The sequence below is a fragment of the Felis catus genome, chromosome B3 (genome assembly GCF_018350175.1).
Source record: "Felis catus isolate Fca126 chromosome B3, F.catus_Fca126_mat1.0, whole genome shotgun sequence".
Classification (NCBI taxonomy): domain Eukaryota; kingdom Metazoa; phylum Chordata; class Mammalia; order Carnivora; family Felidae; genus Felis; species Felis catus.
In genome coordinates this window covers 118,513,701-118,530,665 of record NC_058373.1, presented here as the reverse complement: position 1 = coordinate 118,530,665, position 16,965 = coordinate 118,513,701, and the positions used below count along the sequence as shown (strand labels likewise).

General features: G+C 41.9%; 1 protein-coding gene across 5 annotated transcripts in view; it reads left to right on the top strand.

The window, feature by feature from the left end:
- The window catches only part of HEATR4 (HEAT repeat containing 4), a 49,482-nt gene extending 45,572 nt beyond the window's left edge, over nt 1–3,910 (top strand). For all 5 annotated transcript variants that reach the window (XM_019833266.3, XM_003987825.5, XM_045060191.1 and 2 more), the window contains exons 17-18: nt 1,784–1,946; nt 3,606–3,910. In XM_019833266.3, the coding sequence (XP_019688825.1) occupies nt 1,784–1,942 (159 nt within the window). In that variant the 3' untranslated portion in view covers nt 1,943–1,946; nt 3,606–3,910. The remainder of the gene's footprint in view (nt 1–1,783; nt 1,947–3,605) is intronic.
- The last annotated feature ends 13,055 nt before the right edge of the window (nt 3,911–16,965 follow it).

Sequence of the window (16,965 nt, the reverse complement as noted above, 5' to 3'; positions counted from 1 at the left end):
AAATCTTAAAAAAAATTTATTTTAAATCTTTTTTTAGGGGCATTCATTTTTGAATGCCAGCTCTCTGTAAAGACAGCTTTCATGCTATTCACATTTTCTGATCTTATACTCTATTAAACTTTTGCCTGCTGCTCATTTAAAAAAAAAATCTTTTTAAAAATGCTTATTTGAGGGGGGAGAGGGGCAGAGTGAGGGAGAGACAGAATCCCAAGCAGACTCTGTGTCACCAGCCCAGAGCCCAATGTGGGGTTTGAACTCACAAACTGTGAGATCATGACCTGAGCCAAGATCAAGACTGATCCACCACGTGCCCCCAAAATAAAAAAAAAAATCGTTACAAAGATAAGTGTTTTCATTTTAAGTTTAAATAGATGCAAATGGTCTAACTTTTAACATGTACATATTCAGTATTTACACGTTGGTATATCTTTTGTTTGTTTTTTAAAATTTATTTGTTCATTTTGAGAGAGAGAGAGAGAGGAGTGGAGGGGCAGAGAGAGAGGGAGAGACGGAGACAGAATTCCAAGCAGGCTCCGCACTGTCAGTGCAGAGCCCGATGCGGGGCTCGATCCCACAAACCATGAGATCATGACCTGAGCTGAAATCAAGAGTCAAACACTTAACCAATGCAGCCACCCAGGTGCCCCTGTTTATTCATTTCAAAATTCTTTATTACTTATTTTTTCTTTTTTGAGTAAGCTCTAGGCCCAGCTTGGCGCTTGAACGCATGACCCCAACATCAAGAGTCAAATGTTCCACCAACTGGGCCAGCTGGGTGCCCCTTCATTTTTTGTTTTTTTGAGTTTTTTTTTTTTTTTCAGATTCCACATATGAGTGAAATCATATGGCATTTGTGTTCCTCAATCTGACTTATTTAACTTAGCGTAGTACCCTGCAGGTCCAGCCATGTTGTTGAAAAATGGCACGATATCATCCTCTTTTATGGCTGTAATATTCATGTGACTGTGTTTCTCACATCTTCCTTATCCATTTCTCTATCAATGTACACTTAGTTTGCTTCCATAGTTTGGCTGTTGTAAATAATGCCGCAATACACATGGGGATGCATATATCTTTTCAAATTAGTGTTTTTTGTTTTCTTTTGGTAAATACCCAGTAGTGGAATTATTGGATCATATGGTATTTATATTTTCAACTTTTTGAGGATACTCCATACGTGTTTTCCACAGTGGCTGTACCAATTTATATTCCTACCAACAGTGCATAAGGGTTCTTTTTTTCTCCACAGAGGATCTCTCTCTTTATTATTTCATGGACTAATACAGAAAATTGATATTAGAAGTATCTAGATTTCTGAGGATGCTTTAACCTAGGTACAGGCTCAATCCTGGCCATCACTATATTGGTTTATGGGTTGAAATAGAACAGGACTGCGTCCCCAGGGACTATTCACCCTGAGTGAACACACCTCCTCGGCACACCCCTGGAGCAGGTCTCTTTATTCACGGCTACAAGAGTGGCCCATTGCTGCTGCTGCTTCTGCATGATAGTAAAGACAGAAAATGTAGGCTAACCCCAAACATCACACAGATACCCAAGACTTCTTGGGCAGAAAATTCAGGCATATTTGCCACGTTAGGCTTCTGACTGGGGACAAGGAAAGACAGGTCTTGAATTCATATGATCTGTTTTTTTAGTTATTATAGTATTTAATAGAGCTGTTCTGATAAACCATGGCTCACGAGGCTTTCTCTTTGGGTCTACCTTTTACGTGAGACCACATGTTTGGCATATGCACTCATGTGTTAATATTTCTCTGCAGCCTGTCAGGCCCCGCACACCAAATCCGTGGTCACAGAGTCCAGTCCTGGGCCTAAACACAAGAAGCAGAGGTCGACCATCACCTGTGAAAGATCTACGCACTGCCCGGGAAAAAAGGATCGTGATGGGACCGTTTGGATCTGACAATCCAGATCTCTAGCTGGGTAAATACTCTGAGAGAAGTTTTTTCCAGGGTCATATCCTCTTCCCCCCGAAGGAAAGGTGATTATTTTTAGGACGATCCCTTCTCTTGCTCCAAGACAGGCAGCAGTGGACCTAGTCACATCCTGGTTCTTTAATTGATGTCGTACAGTCTCCTTGTCATTATGTATATAAAGAAAAATCTATTTAACAGTAGTCCTGTTTTTTTAATGTGCACCATTTACCCAGAAGGTTAAAGAAAATTGACATCACATTAGATGATTGAGCATATTTTCCCATACCACCGACAGGTTACAAACTAATTTATAGGTCAGAGCTCCAAATTTTACTAGAGTAGAAATATTGAAAGACCCATCATCTCTTGCAAGGTATATAAAGAGCCCTCTGAAACCCAAACTAGAGTACCATTTGTCTAGGAAAGAGACAGCTTTCGTAATTTTTTTTTTTTATTATCTACAAGTCTAGTCTTGTTCTAGAGCAAGTTCTTTACAAGGGTGTTACAAGAAAATCAGGGTGGCGGGCTGGCTCAGTCGGAAGAGCATATGACTCTACATCTTGGGGTTGAGAGTTCGAGCCCCACGTTGGATATAGAGATTACTTAAAAAATAAATTAAAAATTAAAAACAACAAGAACAACACAAGAGTGTAGTAAGAAAACCAAGCTGGTGCAATCATTTTCCCTTTGCACCACACAGGTGGGCATGAACACTTTTAGATCCCTTGGAAACATTGATGCAGTTTCACAAGGCTGATTAACAATTCTCATGAACCTCAACAGTACCCTATGGCTTTAAAGCTTTAGGCATGATGAAAGAGTTGCAAACCATGTATGTGTCATTAGATGGGAGTCTGTAAGAGCACACTGATGCAGGCCGGCCAGGTTGAGAACCCAGAGGGGATCCTGCAGGACCAACCAAGAAGGTCTGTGGCTTCATGCAGGATAGAAATCAAACTTGAACCAACTGGAAATGAGATCAGAGTTTATTGAAGATACAGAGAGAGTAGATACAGATGGAACATTAGGGAGACTCGAGAAAGGAAAAGGAACAGGAGTCTCATCTTCGCTTGGGTCTAGAGTTTTCCCAGAGGGTTGTGGTCTAGTGTACGTCTTCTCAGGGATCCAGGAACTGGTCAAAACATGGGTGAGTGCTCAGGTGTCCTCCATAAGTCACTTATGTCCCTGGAGCCAGGGGTCTTGGAAAACCTCGTGACCACCCCACGAAGTCACTTCTTAGATATCATCTATTGTGCTGCAAGGCTCCAAAGAACTCATTAACCCCTTGACCTTTACAAGGAGGGCATACATTGTTTGTACCATAAGCCCTGATGCAGGGTGGGAGTACAGGTCCTAGCAAAAATAGAAGCAGGAAAAGGAGCAAAGAAAAAAAAAAACAGCTTTTTTTCATGGGGTCCCTTCAGTTTCCCTGTCTCACAACACAATGCCAATAAAATAAAATAAAATAAAATAAAATAAAATAAAATAAAATAAAATAAAATAAATCCCCATGGAAGAGGAGAGACCCAGAATTCAAAGTAGTGTGACTCCAGCTTTCTTTCCTAAATACTGATCTCTATTTATAACTGACAAAGTTTTGGGACATTTAGAGGTGAAAATATAAACTATAAAATAAGTGAATCTTTCCCTTTTTCTTCTCTTCCAGTGACGCTGTTATCACCAGAAATATAAAAAGCAATAATTTCCACCATGAATGCCTCACAGCTATGGAACACAGGGAAAAAAGGACTTTGGGGGAGTATCAGCTAACCACAAAACAAAATCTTTCCTTTCCCTGACTCATGTAACCCGTGTTTTTATTTATTCGTTTATACATTCCCTCCAAGTGAAATACTGATTCAAAAAGTATCATCATGGATATCAAAGTTATTTCCACTTCTATCAAGCCCGAGGATTCTGGAATCTGGCTACCATGAGGCATTTGAGACAATAAATAATTCTGTACAAGTACTTTCTCAGCCCCTCTAGCTTTGACTTTGTCATTTCATAGTGAAAGGACTTTATTGTGCACTCTGCATTGCTGGCCAGAACAAGAGGGCCCAATGAACACTTCAGTCAGTCAGCAAGGCCAGACAGAAGGTCTAGTAGAAGGTCTGCACTGTGGGAGATGTAGCAGCCGCAGAAGAAATGACCCTTGTGCTCAAGGAGTTTACAAGGGGTTTTATAAGACATACATACAAGAATCTTTCAAAGACAATATGCTTAATCTAGTAGGAAATGTGTGGCACCCAGCAGATGTGCTGTAGGAGTCGGGGTGGAGGTGGGAGGTGCTGGAATAGTCATGAAGACACAGGAGTTTGTTTGGATCTCAGTGCACAGGACTTGGATAGACAGAGAGAAGACCCTCCAGATGAGGGGAAGGATATGAGAAAAGGCTGGAGGAAGGAATGAGCTTGCTTTTGTTAATCTGTTCATATAAACAAAATATTATACTGACAAAATACTCCAGGAGTATCCCAAACCCTTTACAAAGAGCCTTACCTGTCCTTCCCGACTAAAACATCTGTAGGACGTGCCCTTCTCAGTTGTCTCCTTTTTATTGTTCCTCTTTTCCTCTTTCCTCTCCCTTTCTTCTGCCACAGACGTTCATTATCTCCACTGGCTGATTAAACAAGTGACAGCTCACTATCCTACCCTAAAAGGAAGCTTCTGTTTGGCCCAGCATGTGAGAGAAATGCAGTGCCAACCTTCTCTTGGTTGAGATCTAGAGAAAACTTCCATTTTTCAACCAAGATTCATGTCTTTATCAGTTTACACGTACCAGCTAAGTTAGTATCCATTAGTGAATTACCATCAACAGCAATCTTCTTGACAAGACCAACAGCAAAGTGGGGCTTGTGGGTCAGAGGGAAAGCATCTGTGTTAGAATTTACTCCCTCTTCTTCACAATCTCCTCCTGGTTATCACTTAAATCCTCTCGCTCTACCATCATTTCTTTAAGAAAAAAAAATTTTTAACGTTTATTTTGAGACAGAGAGAGAGTGTGCACGCGCAAGCAGGAGAGGGGCAGAGAGAGGAAGAGAGAGAATCCCAAGCAGGCTCCTCACAGCCAGTGCATAGCCGGAAGTGGGGCTCAAACCCATGAACCATGAGATCATGACCTGAACCAGAGTCAAAAGTCGGATGCCTAACCAACTGAGCCACTGGGGCACACCCCCCATCATTTCTTGATGATCTATATTGTCAGCAAACATTTATTAAATGCATGTATTATTGGAGCGCCTGGCTGGCTCAGTGGGTTAAGTGTTCAACTCTTGATCTCGGCTCAGGTCATGATCTCACAGTTCATGGACCGAGCCCCGTGTTGGGCTCTGTGCTGACAGTGCAGAGCCTACTTGGGATTCTCTCCATCTCTCTTTTCCCCTCCCTTTCTCCCTCTCTCAAAATAAACAAATAAAACATTTTTAAAAATGCATGTATTTATTTACTCATCATGGATACGTCAGGAAGCATAAGACCGTTTCTCTCACTTTGAGGAATTTGTCATCCAGTTGGATAAAATAGGCTTGTCTGTTTAGAGGCAGCATCAGACCCTCTCAGGGGTCAAGAATGAGCTGGATACTCTAACATTTTTGAGACTCAAGAAGCACTTTATTTTTTTAAATTGTTTTTAACGTTTATTTATTTTTGAGACAGAGAGAGACAGAGTATGAAGGGGGAGGGGCAGAGAGTGAGGGAGACGCAGAATCTGAAGCAGGCTCCAGGCTGAGTTGTCAGCACAGAGCCTGACAAGGGGCTTAAACTCACAAACCGTGAGATCATGACCTGAGCCAGAGTCGGACACTTAACTGACTGAGCCACCCAGCTGCCCCAAAATAAAGAAATAAACTTTTAAAAAAGTCTAGATTGAAAGCCTTTTATGATTACAAAAGGCCCCCCAGTGTAGGATGCTGAGCAGTGTGGCACAATGGATAGAACACCAGTTCGGAAGTCAAACGCATCCGAATCCAAATAGTCTGCTACTTACCAATTGTGCGACCTTAGGTGAGTTATTTAAATTCTCTGATACTTCTTTTGTTTACTGTCAAATGAAGACAACAGTTCCTCTTATAAGCCTGTTTTTGGATAACATTTATTTTATTATTACTTTTTAATTAATTAATTAATTTCTGAATAACATTTATTTTTAAAATATGTCCTAAACAGTTATTATGTTCTAGGCACTGTTTTGGTTCTGGGGATACCGCAGGTGACCAGGACAGTCAAGGTTCTCTACATTACATCTCACACAAAAAATTGAGATTTTTACATGAAATCTCTCTGATGTTAAATAATGGCAACTAATTTAAAAATATTAAGACTACCATAAGCTAACACTGTGCCAAATACATCTATGTGCCAAATTCTGCCCTTAGGCTGATAGTTTGTGACTCTTGATACAGACTTTTCACGTGGTAATTTTCTAGAATATTGCCCACTTGGCTGAACCTTGGCACTCAGCCTGTTCCCATATGTTGCCCAGCACCAACCAAAGAAACATTTCTCAAAATTCAGGGAAATCATCCTAGCAAGTAATTGAACCAAGCAGTGGCCTGGATCCCATCTCTACAAAATGCTACAGCCTTCCTCGTTGACCCAATGAGGTCCCATTCGTTTTGCATGCCTGGGCTGAGCTGGTATGTTCTATAGGATGGATTTGGAAGAGATTGTGCTTTGTATGCCTTTCAAGATCATCCATCTGTCCTCTTAGGACCTCTGTGGGAGGCCAGTTTAGGACACGGTCTCACATGTTAGACCCTTTCATTTTCTTTTACCTGCTGATATGTATCCTCTCAACTGTTTTGGCCAAACCTGTAAGCATGCAGTAACGGTACAGGCAGCTCTTTCCTGAAACTCAATAATAGATGATTAATTTAATTTGTTTTAATTCTCTAACATGTTCATGATCTCAGAAAAAAAAAAGTTTTAAATTTATCTTGTAGCTCTTCAATTCACAATCAAACAACTTCACATTGCTCATTTATCTATCTCTGGAGCACTTGAGTTTGAACTCTGGGAAGAGGGAGTCTAGAGAGAGGATTCAGGAAATCAGTGCCTTCATTGGACCATACTATCCCATCAACAGCAAACTGTTGTTTGGAGTACTTCACCCCATTGGGTCATGGAATTCCCTAATGCCCTTAAGTTTGAAAAGCTAAGTGGAGCACACCCGACTTCCAAAAGTCTTTGCAAAGGCTATGTGATGTGATAGAAAAATGGTACACTTGAGTTCGAGTTTCCTTCTGCTACTAATAAGTATAGGACTCTGGGCAGATTACCTTATCATTCTGAGTTTTACTTTGATCATTTGTAACATGGAAAGAATAATAATTATCTCGTGGGTCGATTACAGTGGTTCTCAACCTGGTTGCTTTTTAAAATTGCTTTTTTAAAATGCCACAGCACGTGCCACACCTCCAGCAAATTAAGTCAGAATCTCTGAAGGTGAAACCCAGACACCAGCAAATTTTTAAAAGCTTCACAACCCATTCTAATATGCAATGAGGATTGAAAATAACTGGTGCGGCTTGAATAATGTTACTTGTGTAAAGCAGGTACTCAGCAGTTCCTAGTTAGTCCCCAATTTAAGTTTCAAACCAGCAATTGATATGTTTGGGATGTGTTCTTTTTTTTTTTCTGATATTCATAAACTTTAATGAACTCGTTATTAGTTCTTATTGTTTACAGATTTTTTTATTATGAAATTTATTGTCAAAGTGCTTTCCATACAACACCCAGTGCTCATCTCAACAGGTGCCCTCCTCAATACCCATCACCCACGCACCCCTCCCTCCCACTCCCCATAAACCCTCAGTTTGTGTTCAGTTTTTAGGAGTCTCTTATATTCTGGCTCCCTCCCTCTCTAACCATTTTTTTTCTTCCCCTCCCCCATGGTCTTCTGTTAAGTTTCTCAGGATCCACATAGGAGTGAAAACACATGGAATCTGTCCTTCTCTGTATGACTTATTTCACTTAGCATAACACTCTCCAGTTCCATCATCCATGTTGCTACAAAAGGCCATATTTCATTCTTTCTCATTGCCACATAGCATTCCATTGTGTATATAAACCACAATTTCTTTATCCATTTGTCAGTTGATGGACATTTAGGCTCTTTCCATAATTTAGCTATTGTTGAGAGTGCTGCTATAAACATTGGGGTACAAGTGCCCCTGTGCATCAGTACTCCTGTATCCCTTGAGTAAATTCCTAGCAGTGCTACTGCTGGGTCATAGGGTAGGTCTATTTTTGATCTTTTGAGGAACCTCCACACTGTTTTCCAGAGCGGCTGCACCAGTTTGCATTCCCACCAATAGTGCAAGAGGGTTCCCATTTCTCCACATCCTCTCCAGCATCTATAGTCTCCTGTTTTGTTCATTTTAGCCACTCTGACTGGAGTGAGGTGATATCTGAGTGTGGTTTTGATTTGTATTTCCCTGATGAGGAGCGACGTTGAGCATCTTTTCATGTGCCTGTTGGCCATCTGGATGTCTCCTTTAGAGAAGTGTTTATTCATGTTTTCTGCTCATTTCTTCACTGGATTATTTGCTTTTCGGGTGTGGAGTTTGGTGAGCTGTTTATAGATTTTTGGTATGTGTTCTAAGACTGCACCACTAGGTGTCGGTAAGAGCCATACATATTGGTTAGGAGTTTCTGATTATCTGTTGTCCAGGTAACAACTATGTACTATTACACAACTATTTGTTGAGTACCTACCTTATGCCAGTCACAGTGCTAATGACTCTTAAAACATGGGATTTCTAATCCTATATCAAGTAGGCAAGGTAGTTGTCCCAATCATGAGGAAGCCAAGGGTCAGAATGATTCTGTTACTTGTACAGGTCACAGTAAGTAGCAGAACTGAGATTCAAGCTTCATTAACCCATTTTCTCAGTCAAAACCGCTGAACACTTACTATACACAACATACTGTATGTATCTGCTATTGGGGATCCAAAGGTGAATAAAGCATAGTTGTCATCCTCTGGAAGTCCATCTTTACCCTTAATTCCTAGGTACATTTAGGAAGAAAAGATGGGCATGTTCTTTTACAGTTGTTATTAGCCTTGGGATAGCTATATCTTCTGAAGAACTCAAATGCTGCTATCCTAAGAGGATGGAATGACCCTTAGGTAGAGTTTCCTGGGATAGCTGTTCCACTGTACCCAGCCATTACAATAAAAGTTTAAAAATTTGAGAGCCTGTTAGATTCCTAAAAGGCTAGAGATCACATCTGGCCTGTTTTAACACTGTGGTATTTGCTAAATTTATATCCTCACTAACAAAGTATCAGCATAGAGTACGTATCTAATTTTTAAGCAATGAATATTGCTGAATAAATAAATGAATGCCCAGTACTCTGCTAAATGCTACAAAAAAGAGAGGGGGAAATGTTTAAAGAAGTCTGCACCTTATTCTGGTAAGCAAATCTGAATACTTCCTTCCAAAGGAAAGTTCTAAGGAAATGTTCTAAGAAGCCCCAACTGATTCATCCCTGTGGCAGGAAAGTCTCAGATCTTGGAGAAGTTTCTAAATGGGTCAGGGACCACTGGACTGTTATACTACTAGGTTTGATCAGGGGATCCAGAGGCAGATGGCTGCTTTAGGGTTTGTTCCATGTCACAAGGATACCAGTTGTGCTTGTCTCTAACCAAGCCTTTTGACAGTTAGGATCATAGGGATTACTAGGCTGGGTCAAACCCATAGGCCATTCAGTAGTCTCTTTGGAGAAAAGGTTATTTAAGTAGTGGAATGTAGACCTGATTATGAATCAGAATCACTTGAGGGAGCTTCGCAAAAATGAGATACAGATCCCTGGACCCTGTTTCACCCTAGTGAAGTGAAATCCCTGGAACTAAGAGAGGAAACTGGGATCCTTTTTTTTTTTTTTTTTTTTTAATTTATTTTGAGAGAGACAAAGTATGAGTGGTGGAGGGGCAGAGAGAGAGAGAAAGGGAGAAAAAGAATCCCTAGCAGCCTCCAAGCGGTCAGTGCACAGAGCCTGACTTGGGGCTCAAACTCATGAAAACGTGAAATCATGACCTGAGATGAAGCTGGACGCTTAACTGACTGAGCCACCCAGGTGCTCCAGAACCTGGGATTCTAATATAGAATCAGGGTTGAAAAGTGGCTGGTTCACTCATAAATGGCTCTGCAATTCATATACTTTCTATATTCTGATTATATTCCTTCCCTGGGTAAGAATTTCGTGCATTTATCACTTACAGTGTGAAGTAATATTCCTTTTTATCAGTACTAAGCTTATCTCTTTTGGAAGTTTGTAAATAACATTGAAATCCTAAGATTTAGGGATTTCAGCGATGAGTCCGTGTTCATTTAACCCACACTTTTTGTGGTACTGTGGATTTGGGTCCACTTTCCCCCTAAAGCGGGCCTATTAATCACATGCCCATTCTTGTGATTTTTTGTTTGTTTGTTTGTTTACAAGCAGCTCTGGCTTTATCAAGTGATCCATTCTGCATCAGGTAGACAACCTTTGCCCGCTTTGTGCAAGAGCAGAAAAATAATATCTGTTCCTGTGATAATTGTGACCTGGGATGGCTGCCGCTTTAGGTCACTCAGGACAGGTGAGCACTTGTTGCAGATTTGGGTTAAAGTCTTGTTATGAGTCTAGTCAGCCTGCTAGCTTTGGAGAGACCGGGAAGGGGCTTATACTTTTACTTAATTGTTCAAAGACTAACATACTCCTTCAGAATGACAACCTGAATGGTTTGCAGAAAGAAACCAGAGAAGGGAGTGGAGTGGGAGTATTTATAGAAAAACACACAAGGGGTTGAATAGAGAATACCAGCTTCACATACCTGCCAAATAAAAGGAAAAAGGTCTGATTTAACCACTTTCTTTAGAACAAAAACACTGAGTGATTGTAGGTAGAAAGCTACAATTGGGGTGATCATTTGGGGATCTCCAACTGTCCCTTGATGAATCCAAGTTTCTAAGTAGCCTTATGTACATGTAAAAAAAAGAGAGAGAGAGAGAGAGAGAGAGCGAGAAAGAGAGGAGAAAGTAGGCTTGGGAGAGATACTGAGAGAGAGAAGTGTTATCCAATCACAGCCTGTACAACCCTCTAGGCAAGTTAGACCTGGCCAGCATCTGTCTGCACAGAAAATTTATTAGAGCGTGGTTGGAAATTTCTAATACTCCAGAGATGAGATTTCTGGTTGTATTCCTTATGGACCTCAACAATGACCCTGCTCTAAGCTAAGGTTATTAGAAAATAGATCACTATTTTCTACAGCTATGAAACTGGGATTGGTCCGCCCAAGGTGAAAAAACTGTGGCCTCTGATTCCAATACGGGTGCTCAAAGATGCTCCGGCTTCCGTATGATCAACACTCCAAATAATAATAACTCCACATTCAAAATAATAATAACTTCTCCTGGCAATTCTTTTCATCTAGAGATTTCAAAGCATCTCACCAACACCTACTCATCCCCTAGGTAGCTGATTAAGCCACATCTCTGACATTCATCTTTCACTTGGGGTCCTCCCATAAATTGATGACTACGCTGAAAAGAGTGTGGGCCTCCTGACTCAAGGTCTCACCCTCAGTACCTACTCCACTTTGCTACCCAGGCTTGAGCAGTTTGTGGTACTCCCACAGGGCGTAGTTCTTTGTAGGGGCCTACGTATCAAATCTGCCTGCTTCTTTGCTGTCATTACCTCCTACTGACTGCATTTCTGGTTCCCTAGTGTCCTGGCAACTGAGCTGTGCCATGGTCACATCTGGGATGCAGGAACTGTTGAAGAATCCACAGGGATTCTTCATGTCTTGTCATCCTTTATCCCAGTTTGCATCTCCTCCCACAGACTCGAGGCCATCATAGTACTGTGTTTTAGGCTTATTTTTCCTCCTTCCCTATCTCCAGTCTCACCTCCCCTCAGCAACAGGAAGCCACAGGCCCAGAGGAAGGAAAGGGAGGGAAACGTCTTTTTTTTTTTTTTTTCCCCTCTCAGATTGCCCTCTTGTTCCCACTGAGGGACTGAGGCCATGAATATTGGGAAGAAGAAAGGATTAGAAGGATGAGTTTTTGCTTCTATCACTCATCCTGAGGGAGTTAGCTTCTTATTGATTGATTGATTGATTGATTGGAGGAGGGATGGCTCAGTGCAGACCCTTAAAGGGAAATCCGTCTTAGAGTCTGAGGGCCGCCATTTTAATATCCAGTCTGTATTTTAATATCCAGACCAGAATGGTCTCGGAAGAAATTGAACTCTCCCTGTCCCCAGTGTTGGGCCTTCCCCAAAGGAGTACCTCTGTCTTGGGGAGTCTAACAAAGACAGGCAGTGGGATTCCAAATTCAGAATGCAGGGATGGGCCCTATACACTGGCGGAGGGCTTTATTTAGTCATACTCCACTACTGTGCTTTTTACCTACTAATTACTATAACCACTAGTGATCATTATATGATAATTAGCACATGCCTTTTTTATAACTCCCAGAGCACCACCCCAAAATAAGTGATGGTGTAGGGTGGCAAGGCTGCTCCTAGAGACAACTCCTGACTCATTCATTCACTAAATATGTAGTGAATTACAGTGGGCCAGGCCCTGTGCTGGGCAGCTATGAGCAGCATGAATGTGGTTCTTGGTATCACAATGCTGACACAATACAGGAGGAATAGGCACTAAGGAAGTTTACATGTGGGATGTGTGTATCCAGTGTGGAAGGGTCGTGTGTATAAGAGGGGCACCCCACCCAATGGTGGCCGGGAGAGGGGAATGTCAGAAGGTTCCGCTGTAGTAGTAGAAGCTAGTCATGGAATCCAACTTAGGGTAGGCCTACACTGTTTGTTTAATTTCCCCAGAACATAACGTTGACACCAAAGCTGCCTCCTCATATTAACCCTACAAAGTAACTCCCAGGCTATGCCAAATACAGTGCCTCCAACTCCGCTTCTGTACAGTGGGACACTACCTTGGAAAAGTGTGGAAGTGTGAAATTCTACACAAGTGGAAGATGTTATTATTGTATCCCACTAAAGAGAGTCTTTCAGCGAGGAAAATGGCACCAGGGAAATAGGTGCAGAAATCAGAGTCTTCTATTTCCACACCCAAGCCCAATTCTCTGTGCCCTTGAAAGGGTCTGGGTCTGTGATGGGAAATAGGTTTGTCTGTCTCTCCTTGAGCAACAACATCCTTCTTATCAGCTGCTGCACTGAGAAGACACTGATGTCCTCTTGCAGGAAACTGACAGGAAAAGAAAGAAAGCCTACCACTAAATACACTTCCTGAGAGCAAAATGAAATGGCTGCGGCCCTGGCTGCCTGTAGGAAAGGGCTGAATAAATAAATACAACCATCCCTATTGTGTAGTCAGACTTCCTGGGGGCAAGTCCTCATCTTCCCGCCCCTTCTCTCCCTTCTAAAATTGGCCATCCTGCAGAGGAGCAGAGGTTTTCCCCAGCTACTGAAAGGTATTGAAACTTACAAGTCTCCAAACACCGAGAAAATACAGAGTTAGAAGGAGAGAAGACAAGACTCACAGAAGGAGGAACTTGATATTGCTACACACCTCTCCTTTAACCTCACAGAACTTTTTCAGCAACTTCTGCTTTGAACCTTTCTGTGCACAAGTCTGGTAATGTCTGGAGACAAGTCAGGAGGAGAGAAGCCTAGGGCTAGTGCATCTCAGAAAATCCATGGGCCTGTTAAAATCACCGCTGGGCAGGTGACCTGATTTGGAGGCAGAGGTGTAAACTGTCATCATCTGTGAATATTTATTGAGCTCTAACGGTGTAGCACCATAGCAGAAACTGCTTGAGAAGGTGACTCTGCAGCAAGAAACAGTTCCAGGGGCTCCTGGCTGGCTTAGTTGGTGGAGCACGCAACTCTCGATCTTAGGGTTGTAAGTTCCAGCCCCATGTTGGGTGTGGAGATTACTTAATAAAATCTTGAAAAAAAAAAAAAAAGAGAGAGAGAGAGAGAAACAATTCCAGTCTAAAGGATCCTAAGGCATTTCCTTGTGAGGAGCTTTTTTTCTTCTGCATGGAACACGGACAGAAGGAAAGAACATGTACACAAATGGGGCAGGGGAAGAAGGCTTTGGGAGGATAAAGAGAGACTGGGGATAGATACTTCTGGTCTGAAAAGATGAGATCAGATGAGTACTTGAACCTTTGTCTTTCTATAGTGTCTTTGGTCTAAAGATTATTTATACTTTAGGAGAACCCCCCTCATTTTTCTCATATAATCATGAGTGAACCCTGAGAAATGACTCAGAGCCAAAATAATGGGGTTTCTTTGATTATACTTCCTCATTTTCTCTGGCCATAGGCCACCCCTCCATATCCTCCTTCCTTATAAGGAACCTAGCTTCGACCCAGTCACTCCAACCTCTTAGTAATCTTTCTTTCATGTTGCAAACTAGACTCTCTTCCTCCTACTTTCTCTTATTTAAAAATTAAAAAATTAAAAAATTTATTTTTTATCTTTTAAAGTTTATTTACTTTTGAGAGAGAGAGAGAGGGAGACAGAGAATCCCAAGCAGGCTCTATGCCATCAGCCCAGCCCAGAGCCCAATGTGTAGCTTAAACTCACAAACCGTGGAGATCACGACGTGAGCTGAAATCAAGAGCCAGTCACTTAATCGACTGAGCCACCCGGGTGCCCCTTTCTTTTTTTTTTTAACTAAAAAAATTTTTTTTAAGTTTATTTAAGTGATTGCTACACCCAAACATGGGGCTCATGACCCAGAGATAAAGAGCTGCACACTCTTCCGACTGAGACAGCCAGGTGCCCCTCTTCCTCCCACTTTCTAATTGCAAAATTGCTATTCTTTCAGTCTCTTGGTTGTTGCTGCTCCCAATCCAGGTATGGAAACTTTCTCTTGAGTGTCCTTACTGTATCCACAGAACCCGTGTGGGAATTACCCTTTCTCTTATCCTCAGTTGAGGACTGACTTAGCAGACTGCACGGTGACCAGCTTTTTTTTTGAAAGGGACAAAGACTACACAACCGAGTCCCTGCCCCCCCTGTCCCCCCTCCCCCCAGAACTTCCATGGAGCCAAGCTCAGATTTCTGCATAAAGGAGGTGCTGCCATAATTAGCCCACCTTGCAGGTTTTGAGCATATCTTCTTTGAGCACATCCCCATAGCATAGGGCAGGCAGGAAATTAGGCTGAAGTTTAGATTTGTTGGCCATATTTTATGAATCCCAAATCTCCCATTACCTTCTGGCAAGTATACGATACACATAGATAAATGAGACAAAATATTTGAAAATAAGATCATCCTGGAAAGGTTACTATAATCATAGCATATCCAGTAGCTTGGAGAGGAAAACAGATATCACGTACTCATAAAAGTTAATAATAACTAATGGCTACTGTGCACATACCATGTGCTCAGTGCTTCCTGAATTATGTAGATTATCTCATTTATTCCTCATGAAGATTTTGTTCTAATAGCTAGAAGGGGGAGAAAACCATTATATACTCAATAATAACATAAATAGGAATAATAATTATTATATAAGCCAGTTATATATGTCAGGGCTTAAATTGAATATTTTCTCTCATTTAATCTTTTTTTTCTTACATTTCTTTATTTATTTTGAGACAGAGAGAAAGCGCAGGGTGGGGGTGGGGGGGGGTGGGCAAAGACAGAGGGAGAGAGAGAGAATCCCAAGCAGGCTCTGTGCTGTCAGCGCAGAGCCGGACCCCGGGCTCGATCTCACAACCGTGAGATCATGACCTGAGCCCAAATCAAGAGTCAGATGCTCGACTGACTGAGCCACCCAGATGCCCCTCTCTCATTTAATCTTTTATTTATTTATTTATTTATTTATTTATTTATTTATTTATTTAAAAATGTTTATTTTTGAGAGAGAGAATGAGAGAGGGAGAGAGAGGGGGAGCATGTGCATATGCAGGGGAGGGGCAGAGGGAGAGAGGGAGACACAGACGCTGAAGCAGGCTCTAGGCTCTGAGCTGTCAGCACAGATCCTGATGCGGCACTGGAACCCACGAATCATGAGATCATGACCAAGATCATGACCTGAGCAGAAGCTGGATGCTCAACCGACTGAGCCACTCAAGTAGCCCTCTCATTTAATCTTTAAATGAAACCTACAAGGAGGTGTTGTTATTATTTCCTAAGGTAGGCCACTTCAAAAGTGGCTCCAGTGATCCCCCTCTTGGTGTCTATATGCTCGTGTAATCCTCTCTCCTTCAGCGTGGGCAGGACCTAATGTCTTGCTTCTCAGTAGTAGAATGTGTCCAAAGTGATGCGATATCAGTTCTGTGATTAGATTACAAGTGACTGACTTCTGTCTTGCCAGAAGTCTCTCTTTTGCTGGTCTGCCCTCTTGCTTGCTTACTCTGATGATGTAAGCTGCCATGTTTTGAGATGCTTTGTGGAGAGACCCTCATGGCAAGGCACTGAGGGAGGCCTCATTCAATAGCTCCTGAAGATCTAAGGCCTTAGTCTAAAGCCTGTGAGCTACTGAGTTCTATCAACAATGATGTGAATGAGCTGAGAACAGATCCATCCCGACTGAGCCTTGAGATGATTACAGCCTTGTAAGACCCAGAGCTAGTGGACTCAGCTAAGCTCCATCAGGATTTCTGACCCACAGAAATGGAGATAATAAATGTTGTTTTAAGTTACTAAGTTTTGGGGTAATTTGTAACTAACGCATCCCATTTTGTAGATGAAGAAAACTGAAGCTTGGGGATATAAATCAACTTTCCCAAAGTCACACAGCTAGTAAATGGCAGAGTCAGGATTTGAACACATTTAGATTCAAGAGTGATTTCAAGTCTACTTTCTTACGTAATTCCAGTGCTTGGCAAACTGTAGTTCTAGAAGGCATTCTACTCTCTGAAATCCTTGGAATGCAGCCATGTTTCCAGGAAACTCTTTGTGTGTAAAACAGAGATGGACAAAAGTTTAAATGGTGCTTGGTGCTTTGAGCAGCCCACTCCCTGCTGCGGAAGAATGGCTGGTCCACCCATAGATCTAGTGATAGTAACCAGGGGCTCTATTCAACAGCATAATGGCAG